Consider the following 13,976-nt stretch of genomic DNA (forward strand, 5'->3'; position numbering starts at 1 on the left):
TACTAGGTGCTGTACAAACATATTGGAAAAGACATTCTCTGCCCCAGACAGCTTACATGAGAAAGGACAAGACCTAAGAAGCGGAAAAGACAAATTATTCCTCTTGTTGTTCTTACATATATTTTACAAGAGAATTGGAATGTTCCTCCTTTGTAGGTAGTGCCGTGTGGGGTGATAGACCATGATTGTTGGGGATTGTGAGATATTTATGAGGGGAGAAATACCACACTGCTTTTTTACAGAGGACATTAGTGATAGCTGAAAGTGGGTAGGCAAAAATAACATGTAAAAGTGTCTCAGAGCCAGTTCACCTCAGTAGGCAAAGATACCTTTTGATCTGACACAGAACGAAGTGAACAAAGCCTATTTTGCCCCCTCCCCCCCACCTCCCCCAGGGAGCTTCCACTCCATTTGGCTAAGATGAGGATCACATTCAAACTTGATACATGTCCACTGAGGGACCAGACTATTTTCTGCTTTTACATGGAAATAGACTCAATTACCTAGCAGTTTTTTTACATCTTTAACTACTATGATTTTCAATATGTCTCTAAGGACCCTGGAGACACACAAAGGAAACTATTGAACATTTTGTTATTACCTTCCAGTAACTAGGAGTAAATTTATATCATTTGCATTGTAACATATATTCTAATATTCGTAACGGGCAACAACAGTTATCTCTAGGTGGTGGGGAGGTTAGAGCACGGAACTAGGAAGTTAAGGGAGAAGTCTCCCGAATTTCTTGCCACCCACATCACTGTTTACAACACACTGGGAATACTCCATCAAGCATTCACTTCTATCTCCAAGTGATAGCAACCTGTACCCCAACTTCATCCAATGCACACTCAATCGCCAGACCATAACAGCAATGTCTGTAATGGTAAGATAGAATAACATTTTATATGGGTGGTATGTGTGATCATCAGCCATGCCCAGTATTTAATACAGGAGACTATGTGGTCGGAGTTCAGGTTGTGTGTCAGACAGAAAATCACACACCTTCCTGTCAGCAACAAAGAGGTATACCAAAATCCTAACATACCCAGAGGCAAATCAAATCTCTGAATCCAGAAAGGGACTATGTGTAAAGGCTGGAGTTCCAGCCGATGATAATCAGGATATGAAAGGCCAGGAATATATATTTTATATTGTATTTTATTTATCCTTTTCAAATATGCATTTATTTCAAAATTTCCTTCAAACCTAGTATTTGCTGCTGTTAGTTCTCCCTCATCTGGGCACTAATTGACTTTCTATTAGGAAACTGCTGACAAGATAAAAATATACACAAACTTGTTAACGAGAACTATAATTAACTACATATCAGAAAATAACGGTGGGGTGTCATGTGGTGAGGCAAGTAATATGTAACCAATAAAGGTCTATCTTTTACCATTAATATTTACAGTTGGAAGCACTAGATGGCTGCAATCTAAATGCTGCACCCACAAACAATAGCTATTGACTTGATACCTTGTAGGCTGACAGTGTGAAATATTCACATAGCTACTTTCTTAATCATCACTTGACAGCATCATGGTAATGCTAGGTAGTACCACATGGCTGTTTTGCAGAAGGTCAGCACCAACTGGGGAAACAGGTTCTCTGGATATTGTTTGCATTATTATACTTTTTTGATTAGCAAATTTGCACTGAGTTGAAGTACTCATGGGCATTCCAGACTGCTACTGACTTACTATGTTACAGGGGCAAATCACTTACCGTCATTCTGTGCCTCAGTTTCCCCATTTTACAAATCTTCCCATCAGAGTTGTGAGGCTTAATTACAAAGAACTGAAAAACTTGGACAAAATACAGTCTGTTACTGTAAACTATTAATCATCATTATTACAGAAATCAGGATATTATACAGTGGAGATATGTGAAACAGGTACACTCTGATCCTAGGGAAAGTAGTGCAATGCACCAGCTTTGGGTCAGATTGTGACTAGCACTTGGGTAGATGCTCAGAGGAAAAAGGCTCAAGAAGTCTCCCCCACTTTGTGAGATATGTATCAGGACCAGTCATGCATTCTACCACAGAGACCGTGGGGAGAAGTAGGACCAGGGCCTCACCTCCCTCTGCAGAAGCCCATGGAGAGGGATGGCAACTCTAGGGGGAGCTGGTGACCTCTGGTAGCACTACCATCAACATGGACCAGTGCCGAAATAGTGTAATTTGGTCCTTTGTGTATGTGATGATGTTCCCCTGCAGTGACTATTCTAGTGTTGAACTCCAGTGATCTAATTTCAGAGACAATAAAGGATCTACTACTACTATCATTTAAGGGACATCTCCTTTAGCTCAAGTACTGGAAATTTTGGAGTTTCCAGTCTTAAGACCCAGTAGGGTTAGAGAATTATCTCATAATTGCATTGTTGTACACAGTACAGCCATTTGTTATATTGTGGGGGGCGGGGGGGAAGGGGGAAAGAGTGTGAATACACCACCCACATAAAAATGTGTTGTGATAATGGAAGCCCTCAGACATCTCAACACTCTGCAGTATGAAGTGGTGGACAGTGTAAACCTGCCATATCAGTAATGATTATAATGAGATGTGGGGGGAGTTATGGAAACACTCCCTGTCAATATCTCTCTGTGACCATTAATGGTGGCCTCACTTGAAGCTAAGTGCAAACCTTTTGCTTCACATATGTATCTTGTCACTCTTCTCGGCCCAACATTGTTGTGGGGAGAAGGGGCAGGGGCATCTAGTTAGAGGTGAGCAAATAGCAAATACAATGTACAATAGCCACACGGAATATTCACACTTACGTCAAATGGCAAAGAGAAGATGTTCATTTTGTCTGAGACTTTCAAAGGGACCTGTGAGAGGTAGGTGCCCAACTCACACTGAAAATCACAGGAGTTGGATGCCTCTCTTCCTTGGGCCCTTTTGAAAATCCCAATCTTAAAGCCTATTATGCCCATATGTGAGTAGGTGAGCCCTTGCCCAAAAGATGATGAGCACCTTCAACTCCCACTGGCTTCAATGGAAGATGAGAATGCCCAGTGCTTCTCAGGAGATGCTCAGCATATCACAGCATTGGGCCCTACCTTTGTGTAGGTTTTTTTTTGTGCTCACTGTGATCATATGCACATATGCTGGCTGCATACCGAAATTAGTCACAGCGAGGTCATACATTTCCCATAGCATTCTTCTATTTTTATTGACCAATGGCATTTGTTCCTCCGTCAGAACTCGCTAGTAACAAACACTGTGTCCGCACATCTTTTGGAGCACAGCATGCCTTGGAATTGCAGTGCTGTCCGCAGGATCTGCATTGGACAGATCTTTCACTGGAATTGGTCAGAACAAATATTCTTCATTCACAAGGTAAATTATTTCTACAGAGAGACTAGTGACTAGGGGCCAGCACCGAACGTACTGTGCTGTTTGTGCCACCATAAACCAAGTTATAATGATATGTAATAACTAGAAGCTTTACCCAAACGGGAGGAAATGTCAGTCCACAGAGACATTTACTAAATGACACATTTACTAAAACACGGTGTCTTATTGTTTGCCTGGTCTGAGATTTAGCAACTGTGGGCCAAATTTGTCCTGAGCCTAATTTAATTTAGTTCAGGGGGTTTACATGAGGGGTGCATTTTCCCTCTTGTGTTTTTAAATTGCAGCAGATGGTTAAGTTTTACACCAGAGGCTGTCAGTAGAATTTTAAAAGGCATCTTATAACAACACACTGAAGCTGTATAGTCAATCTGTGCAGCACCAACAGAATGGGCCTGAAGAGAACTTGAGCACATTTGTAAAATTAGCATTGGCAGTTGTTGCAAAACAGTATCAGTTTGTATGCTAAAAGCCCACTCCTTAATCATGGCTTTTCTCCTGAAGCAGCCAATTGAGGCATTCTGCTCCAGACATGGAGAAGTGATGGTGAAGGAGAAAAGGCATTTCAGACTCAGTCCTATGAGGTACTGACTAAAGCATTTAACCATGCACTTAAGGGACTACACACATGCTTGAAATTAAGCACGTACATGATGGGAACCAGAATGTAGAGCACTCAGCATAGATAACACATTGGAACCAGTGGTCCCTCTCATTTTTGACAGGCCGTGTGCGCAAAAAATTTCTTCTGTGCAAATTTTTGTGCTTCTGGGCAAATTTTTGTGCACGCAGTGTTTCGCCGTATGCGCAGGGTTTAGGATCTGTGTGCACGCGCACACGCACACAGTTTAGAGGGAACAGCGATTGGAACCCCTCTAGAAAAGATCACTCTTATTAGGTTGCCTCCTGCCTAAACAGACCACCCCAAATAATCTCCAAATATACCGAACGCAATGCTGCACCATCAGACCACCTCCATTAACCAACCAATATTGTACAATGAATACAGCATAAACAAGATATTAATATAGCAAGCAGTTACAGAAAATATACTTGAGATCTATTTGTCCTTTGTTACGTTTCCTATAAAGTCATTCATTAGAGTCAGCTACTGAGTTCAGCAAAGCTGGATTTCCAAGGGCTAATAATGCAAATAAAATGTTAGTTGAACTGACTATTGCTGCAACCAAATACTGGAATTTTGGAGAGAGTGGCTTGTTTTGGTTTACATATTGCACCATTGTTAAGAGCTCTAGGAACACTGATGATGGCCCTGATCCTGCAGTTTGAATCACGTGAGCAAAATCCCATAAGGAATCCTAACTATGCAGATCAGATGGCAGGACTGAGGCCAACATTTGTAAATGTTTTAGCTGATGACACCTGCCTCGCTGTTAATATGAGACTCCTATAGGGCTCAGTCCTCAATGTCCCTTGAAATCAGTAGGTGTAACCTGGCCTCACTGCAGTAAAGATTAGTTTTGCCATTGACTACAATAAGGCCAGAATTTCTTCCAGTGAGAATGAACGTTCTCAGTACCTTCCAAGGCTCATTCTTCACCTTGCTAGGCTAGATTACAATAGACAGCTAAATCCACAGATTTCAACCATCTGCACGTGTGCTCGCTTTATAACGGGAGGTCACAGATGAGATGTTTCTTGCTTGAAAAACCAGACTATTTGACTGTAAATTAGAAAAATACAATCCAGTTTAGCAATTGATCACAATAGCTACGACCAGCTGTCCCCTGACATTTACTTGTGAAATCCCCAGCACAAATGGCTGTTAGACAACTAAGTTCTGACAGTTCCACGAAAGTAATTTACTCAGCTTATGCAATGCATTTAAACCATTCAACCTATGTTCTGTACTTCAGTGGAGAGTTGACAGTGATGATTATGATTAGTTACTTCTGAGACTCTTTTAAAAAAAGGTTCAGAGAATACCATTCAGTGAGAAGACATTGAAGGTATTATTAAACCATAAAATACATAAAATAAAATTAAGGTTTAAATGATAGGTTGAAGGAATTAGACTAATGGTCATTACATGGGGGAGTTAAAGAAACAGCTTGTCACCTCCAAAAGTCTGAGCAAAATACAGCTCAAGTAGACATGGATCCGTTAAATTCAGCTGAGTCCATAGTGTCTATTTTTTTAGATAGAGAAACCAACATACAGGTCTGCACAGCTCTCAGGCTCTGCTGGTTGATGTTTAATATTGGAACAGCAGCTGTTGATTCTAGGTGATTCTAGCCAGAGCAATCAGTGTTCATTTGTGAATGTAAAGAACTCACAGCATTTTAAACAGGAAAAGAAAAATTCATTTAGCCCTGCATGTGTTGCTAATTTAATGCCATGTTAAGATATTGGGACAAAGTCAAGATATTAATTTATTGCTACTTTACTGTTGTTATAAATAAAGTGAGGCCTCATATGCCCCAAGCCAAAGGTTATCAGTGCATCACATTATGGTAGGTTTGTGTACAAGTGGCTGGATTTCTTACTGAACTACTGGGGCTCCTGTTGGAAACCAACCTTAGAATGATTTTCTGATAAGAAGGTTGCAAATCAAGATCAGTGTATCTATGGGCTTTTTAATCAATGTTATGGCTTTTCTTTGACTGGTCAAATTATCAATATATGCCCTCACCCCCTTTAAAGTAATTCTGACCTGGATTAGAGCTACTCAAACCAATAGTCATTCATTACTATAGCAAATGGTTTTTGATTTCTAGGAAGTAAACATGAAGACATGGACCAGATTTGCTTCACTAGGAATTAAGCGATAAGCTGACCAATAGCGTCAGGACTCAAGGTTACTCCGATCAAGGAATGCTGGTGGTGCACATCAGCAGCTGCACGCTTCTAAGCAAAGTGATGCAAATGGCAGTGCAGGGAATGTTCCAGAGGCTCTACAATTCCCCATATTGTAAAGCTACCAGTGATGTTTCTGTCTTGTTAAACTGCCCGATTATGGCTGTTCCTATGCAGGTGCTGGAATAAAAGGGGACCACTCCCTGTGCTAGAGGCAGCCAGAATCCATTCATTTGTGCTTTCTGAGTGTACGCTCCCACTCGTGTTCTGGACACATCACATGCCCCAACAAAGACATTTATTCTCAGGCCATGTCACTACTTGCCCTCTGCAACAGCAAGCACCACGATGGCAGCACATGTGGCTCCTTTTGCACAGAGACAGCAAGAGCCATTTTGGCCTGCATTCCCCAACCCCCTCCCCGTACCTGGAGACATAGGGCCCAGTTCTCTGATCACTCATGTTTGCATAAATCAGGATTAATTCCAGTGAAGCCACTGGAGCCACAGTAGTATAAAATGATGTGAGAGGAGAATGAGGCCCATAATGGCTCCCAACACATCTCCTCAGGCACTACCCCCTATAGCCCACCGCCCCAGCACTCCACTGACTCCCAGAGCCAGAATTCAGTCAAACATTTTAAAAATATTTTCCAGTCAAAATGTGTTCTCATGGGGCAACCTCGCCCCATTCTACACTACTAATTTTCAGAAGGGAGCAATTCCTTTGCTACAAATTTTCTTCAAAGAGCGAGAAGCGATTACAAAAGAATGGTGTGTGTTATGTGACTTTGGCTTTGCAATTGGGCCCTGCTTATCCAGCAGTCTGCCCACACTCTACACAATGGGAGCTGGGAACTAAGTATGTACATCTAGAGTGCACTAACAAAATCACCTGCGTGGTAATCTTAGTAGGCCTTTAAAAGTTAAAGGACTTGATTCTCCCCTTTCACCCGAGAGGAGGGTTCATGCCAGAGCTGTCCTGTGGACAGTTCAGACATAAGCCTTTGGAATCTGGGGAATGTAAGTGATTATTGGTTACTGAGAATAAGGTTGGTGTTTAGCCTTGCTTGCACCGTCAGGGGAGCTGTGGGCACTCATCACCATGCTGGTGATGACCTTAAGTTTCAACTGTTGTCTCCTGCTGCTGTGCATGTGAGTTCCACAGTCTGTTAAGTGCAAACTGCCAGAGAAGGTTTGGGTGCATGTTACCCCACAGCAAGCAGCTGCCATTTAAATGACTTACCTTAGCTTTAGCATGCTCTAGATGAAACCAGTATTTTTCCTTCACTTCACCATCCTACAAATCCTCAGCAATAGCACCCAGGAAAACAGGATACCTCTGGGTTAACTGCTCAGGGAAGTGTAACTGTTTCTTAGATGCAGGAGATCTGGGCTGATTAGATTTCATAGTTCCATACTTTTTAGGGAAGTATTATAAGGATTATTTGTTATTGTTTTCTCAATACTGAATGGAATCGACATAATTCTGCAAACACAGCAACAGTTAGTATCCTATTTCATCCCGTCTGGAATTTACAATAGCCATTCACAAACCCAATTAAAGAGTTACCAATGGATTCAAGTAATTTACGTTAAAAATCTCTAGCCCAGCTTAGTGGGTTATGTAACAAACATCGAGTTTCTTTTTGCTTAAGTCCAGTAGCTAATTAAGAGCAATTTTCAGCAAGAACTAATTGAGTAACATTGACTTTTATTATTTTCTTGCTTAAAGTATAAAAATACCATCTTGCACAAGTTTTTCTTTGACTCACAAAGCAATGAGCCCTGAGAAAAGGTCTATCGATGATTGTTACCTGCAGTAGGATGAAGTGCAAAATGTAGCAACAGGTGTAATGAACCAATAATAAAGGCTAGGATTCAGAGGAGCCCTAAGGGAATTAGGCACCCAACTCCCACTGATCATCTCATAAGCTCTTTGGAAAACCTCAGCCAAACATAGATTTTTTTTGGCAAGACTGATGTGAACATGAAGATAAGGCTATGACTCCCAAATGCTGGATACTGAGCTGCTGGATACTTATAGGCAGGTCCTGATCCTGAAAGCTGCTCCATGCTGATGGACCCCTATGCCTGTATGGTGCCTTTGTGAAGTCATGGTGTTTCATTCAAGTACAAAGGCTGCCACCATGGAACAGTTTGCAGGATCCAAGCTTTATAGTATAGGCAAAGAATTTAAGAAATTACCACACCCATTCAGGCACTACGCTGTGCCCATCACCATGGTGTCTGAGCATGTCAGAGTCATTCCTCCATCTATAGTGGTCACCATTAAGCAGCAAGCATTTGCCAATAATTATTCATATTGGGAGTGGAGACATCACAGTTCATGCCTATAAATTGATCACCATTATAATCTTTTCAATATTACCTAACATAAGTCATTTAATATTACATCTGTTCCCTACATACAGTTAATTATTTGTAAACAGCACTGTACTTGGATTAGCAAACAACTGTGACAACTGTGTGGTATCTGTTAGCAAATATTGAATTTTGAAAGGCAGCCACTGAGTGTAACATTCTGATAACCAGCTGTACCGAAGAATAATTTTACAACATGCTCCTATTTAGGAAGTTTCCAGGTGTTCTGCAGCAATTTGTTTGTGCTGAGACATAATAAAATATACCAAACATCCTTCCTTGCTTCTCAGGATATTTTTTCTCTCTGCTCTTAGTGCTCTAGGGAAAACTGCTTGTGTTGGATCCCATTACAGCCCTGTGACAAACCGATTAAGCATATTGTATAATGAAAGCAAGTGGCCATGACCTAATGCTCAGATCAAAGATGGAGCTCTTAACACAGCTATCATGGGAAGGCTGGCATAGTATAATAGTAAAATGTGATACTAAATTGAAAAGTGATGTACCGCTGTGATGATCTGTGCAGTATTCAAGGAGACATTACCCATACATTACTCAGTGCCTTAGTACTGCAGGAATCTTAGAATAGTGGATGACCTTACACGTATCACAGGCCAGTGAACATCTTACTCCTGTTGGTAAGCAGTTACTCACATGAGGAATCACATTAGAGTCCAAGGGACTAGTTATGTGGGCAACTGCTCACTAATGCAAATAAGGGGCTCACATTCTGGCTCCAGACAAAGTGCAAGGCAATAGCCAGGGAAAATAACAGGATGAGTTAAGACAGAGGTGTGACTTTAATTCTTCATTTCCTGCTTTTAAATCCAGCTCCTACCATTATTCAAACATGTTTTTATTGTGGGTTTGTTCATTGACACCACTTCCCCTTAAAAAGCAGGACAATTATGTTCCTAAAGATGCTGGTCAGGGCTTCATCTTTCCTGGGACCATCAACAATTTTTTTTAATGTTTCCAAGTGTTATTATCAACACCAAATATTGTGACATGCCAATCCCAATGCCCACATCTGAGATTTCGGATTCTTTTTTCAGACAGTACAATTTGTTTTATGTTTTCCAAATTAAATTAACTGTTCAGCAATCAATTAGTGAAGAAACAGTTGATCCTGATGGGACCAGACTACAGAACCTTCTGGCAACTCTAGATCAGTTCACTGCTAGTGCTAATCAGGCTACCCGCACTGTAAACCTGAGCTTTGCTATGAGAGCTGACAGATCAGGAGCACAGCCCATGACCCAAAGTTTTTAATAGCTCAGTAGGGCCTAGATGAATGGATTGTGGAAAAGTGTATTTTTTTTAATATTGGAAAATCAGCAGTGAACACTGAACAGAGAAGTAAAGTTGGTCAATATGTCCCTTTATGATAGAAAATGGCTCTGCAGATCTTACTCAAAGCTGTAGCCACTTGACAGATTGGATCAGGTTGAGATGTTTTGACAGGTTTCAATTCTAGGAACATCTGCAGGTCCACTGGCTTCCTCAGGTGTTGGTCACCATCCAGTCAAGAATGCTCCTAAATCAAACACAAGAGGCATACAGACGAGGCAGTGTTCCTCTCCATCATAGCATTTCTATAGTAATTTTCTATTGCACTAGACTAGAATATCCAGGCACTGAATGGCTATGCACAAAGATAAGAAAGGTGACAAATTAAGCAGAATGACTACTGCGAAACAACAGAAATGTATTTCTATACTGATCAGTATACAGTACAAATGCAGCTTTGATAATTCTGACATTTATTCCTATTGTATTTGTGTTTTTTGTACATATAAATTATCATACAATTTGTGTGTGTGTGTGTGTGTGTGTAAACCTCATCTCCAAAAAATATAGTGATAGGATATGAACTTAGAAGCTACTGTTGATTCAAGTCTCTTCCTAGATGTAGTTATGATAGGATTTACACTATTGCTGACTGGAAAAACATCAGACAGATTCAAAGAGTTTAAGATGAGATGGAACCATTAGGTTACGTAGTCTGACTTCTTGTCTACTGCAAGCTATTAAATTTAAGCTAGTAACCACTGTATTGAGCACAAAAACTTGTACAGATGGTCTCATTCAAACCCAGGAACACCGAGTTAATTGTGAGTGAGGGGAACGGATAAACTAGTGGCACTGCCTGGGATGCAGGAGATAGGGCAATGAACTTAATCCACCTGTGCCTTGCTTCCCCAATCTGTAACATGAAGGTGATACCTCGTAGGGTGTCCTAAGGATAAAAATCCATTCATGATTGTGTGATGCTCTGGTACTACGAGGGCCATATAAGCACATGCAGACACACACAGAGAGAACTGGATCTCCAATAGGAATAGAAAACAATATTTTTAAATGCTTGCTGAAGAGCTTATGAAATGACATTCTCAATATGACACAATAATATAGTAGACTGACATGTTCTGTGTCGCCTCATCTCAGGTACTTGGGTACTGTGTGATCTGTCACCTGGAGTAGGTTATTTCTATACAGGAAAATTAATTATTTTTTAAATCATAGAGGAGTCATATTTAACTATCAAGGGCAGAGGAGAGAGTAATTGCAGCTGGTCATAAAGCCCCCTAGGAGAGACCTTGAGCCAAACTTGCTTTCATTACTGTAGCTGGATTTTTTAAAATCCAGAAATAAAAGATTGTTTTAATATTTTTCCTGTGGCTCTGTCCTTGTATTGCAGAAGAGTCTGAACAGTGGGGTTCAAGGTGTGTATATTTGGCATTAATGGGAATTAATGCCCAGCTTAGAGTATCCCTGTTCTGAATGCAGTATTATCCTCAGCACTAGGACTACCCCTGCATACTCCCTGGGAATGACTATTAGGCAGATCACTCAGTGTGGGTAATAGTATTCTGTAACAAGCTGTACCTAACTCTCTGGGAAATGGGATTTGAGTTCTGACCTGCTGTTTTCTGTTTCTAAACCTTTTGGATTTGAAAGTTCTGCCGCAAGCATATGTGCATCTACAACAGTTCAATTGTCACTTGTAATACAAATCAAAAGATGATGGCAAAATCTGCCTGGAAGACCAATTCCTTGCAGGGTGATTCTGTCCATAGGGACCACTTTTCCATGACACCCACATCATTTCAATGGCTTCCATGACTGCAGAAAGACTGTTTTAAACAAATGTTTTCATCTGCCAAAAATCCAACACTAAAAGGTGTTTCTGGCAGATTTGTTTGCATGTACATGGTGCATGTTGATGTTATTACCTTTCCCAATGCTGTATGAAAACAGGGTATAAAAGAATACAATTTATATATCCATCCTGCACTGTATTGCTTCCTGAAAAGGAATTATGGAAACATGAGCATGTCTCCATAATTAAAGACGCAAGCTCTATACGATCTGGGGGGATACTACAAAATGTTTTCTGTGAATATTTATTGATTTGAATTTCCCATCAAATGCATTTCAGTTATGTTCATGTGTGTCCTTTGTGTGTTCTCAGTCTGAAACCTTCCTACACCACCAGACATCGTTTAGGATCCAAACAAGGATCCGCCAACCCTATTGTGTCTATTGTGCTGTTTGCTGGAATAGCTACCTTGTTGTGTTTCTACCACTTTTTTAGGATAGGTTGTTGATCTATCAATCACTCAATCCCCAACCAGGATCAGTGGGCTGCTTTTCTCTGGTCTCTACCCTTAGACCTGTCTGGCTTAGGTGGCCCTACCAAAATTCCCATCAGCATAGGTCTCAGGGTCAGTGGAATACCCAAGTCTTTCCACTACCTGAAGATGCAGTCCCCAGGGAAGGTTTGTGTGTTCGCCTTATGCAAATATTCCAGGAAACAACTGTACTGGCAGGAATGTTCAGAGAAATGGTGTGTTTTACAAAAGTATTTATGGAAAGCAAAATCTGAAATTATAAGTGCAACTCTTCACACCAGAAACCTGATTCATTCAGTGAAGGAAATAGAAATGCCATGTGCCTATGTATCCAATGAAAACTGTTAAAATTTAAAATATCAAAGACTTGCAATGAACTGCTTGTGAACAACCTATGGACAAAGAATAGTTAGTAAAAATTCAGCAAACAATTTCTGAATACTAACTCTGTTTGTGAAAAACACAATCTGCTCACAAATAATTTGCAAACAGAAAGAAAGTTGTCAAATAAACTAGTCATTATACATGATTCACTCAGCTCTGGGTAAGTGCTCAAAAAATAGCATGCTGCAATAGATTTACTTTCCATAGGACCTAAAGCACCAAACTTTGGAAGGCTAATCTACTTTTCTACTAGCAAATATGTTCTTTAAAATATTAGATTTTACATTATATTTGAAATTATTACTCAAGAATGTTTTCCTACCATGGTAGCTCCAATGTATGTGCCTCTATGTTCTTAACATCAATTATATTGCAATTATTTCAATCCTTTCAGTTGACAGCTGACTTGATCTCGAACATATTCACCGCCATTGGCTCAGTAACGTTAGCCTTATTATTGATCCTCTTCTTGGCAATTGTGATTTCCGTCATAGCTGCCAACAAACGGGCGACTCAAGGGACCTACAGCCCCAGCCGGCAGGAGAAAGAGGGATCCCGTGTGGAGATGTGGAACATGGTGCAGCCACCACCGATAGAAAGACTGATATAGCAGAAAAGACTCCTCTGTGCTACACACTGGCAGGCATCTGGCTGAAAGGAAATAGAGTAAATATGATGGAAATGGTTGTTAATTTTGTTTTTGATACCAAGGAATATGTGATGACTTTAGGGGCTGTTGAAAATATTTGGCATTTAATCCAATAACCTTAAGGGTCTTCAGTATTTGAGTGAACTGATGCCAGCTTCTTGGACTTCTTGAACTTGGACCAGCTTCTCAAAGGACAATTTTGCTTGCACTGGAATTTTCAGCCTTGGTAATGAGCAGTATGCCTTACAGAGTGTAATGGCTTCTGGGATACATGTAAGTGCCCATCTCTCAGATACACAGCTTCTGTTTTGCTTTTTCGTTTGACTGCCTAGTGATCATTGTTGCGGAAGACAATGCAGAGAAATAAAATAAGCCTGTACAATAAGTACATCATAATTATGTCATGAGAGGTATTAGCATTAGAACTGTGTCTCAGCATATCTATTTTCATTCTTTAATCAGGGATTAAAAGGAAGGTCTGGGGAAGCTCCCCATGAAGCGAAATAAACCTTTCAAAAGTTATTGGCTTGCTTCCCTTCAATGCGCTAATTTCACCTGCTGTTTCACCACCCTTTTCTAATGCCAGTAGCCTCCTGTGACAAACACATGCCCTTCTTTAAGTGTAAGGGGACTGTTGCCCCCTTACTAACATTCAGTGGGGGTGTTTTGGTTGCTAGCTCCCAATACTAAAAAGGGGAAGTGTCTATGGGAAATCAGGACCTTGAGACTGATAGTCCCCAGGAAC

The 13,976-nt window shown here is 40.6% G+C and overlaps 1 protein-coding gene across 3 annotated transcripts in view; it reads left to right on the forward strand.

Moving 5' to 3' along the window:
• CRB1 (crumbs cell polarity complex component 1) overlaps positions 1 to 13,765 on the forward strand; it is a 158,830-nt gene extending 145,065 nt beyond the window's left edge. For 2 of the 3 annotated variants that reach the window (XM_043521292.1, XM_037907881.2), the window contains exon 12: positions 12,977 to 13,765. In XM_043521292.1, the coding sequence (XP_043377227.1) occupies positions 12,977 to 13,192 (216 nt within the window). In that variant the 3' untranslated portion in view covers positions 13,193 to 13,765. Of the gene's footprint in view, positions 1 to 6,100; positions 6,461 to 12,976 lie in introns of those variants that run through there. The other variant, XM_043521293.1, reaches the window with a different exon arrangement.
• The last annotated feature ends 211 nt before the right edge of the window (positions 13,766 to 13,976 follow it).

The sequence above is a fragment of the Chelonia mydas genome, chromosome 8 (assembly GCF_015237465.2).
Source record: "Chelonia mydas isolate rCheMyd1 chromosome 8, rCheMyd1.pri.v2, whole genome shotgun sequence".
NCBI lineage: Eukaryota > Metazoa > Chordata > Testudines > Cheloniidae > Chelonia > Chelonia mydas.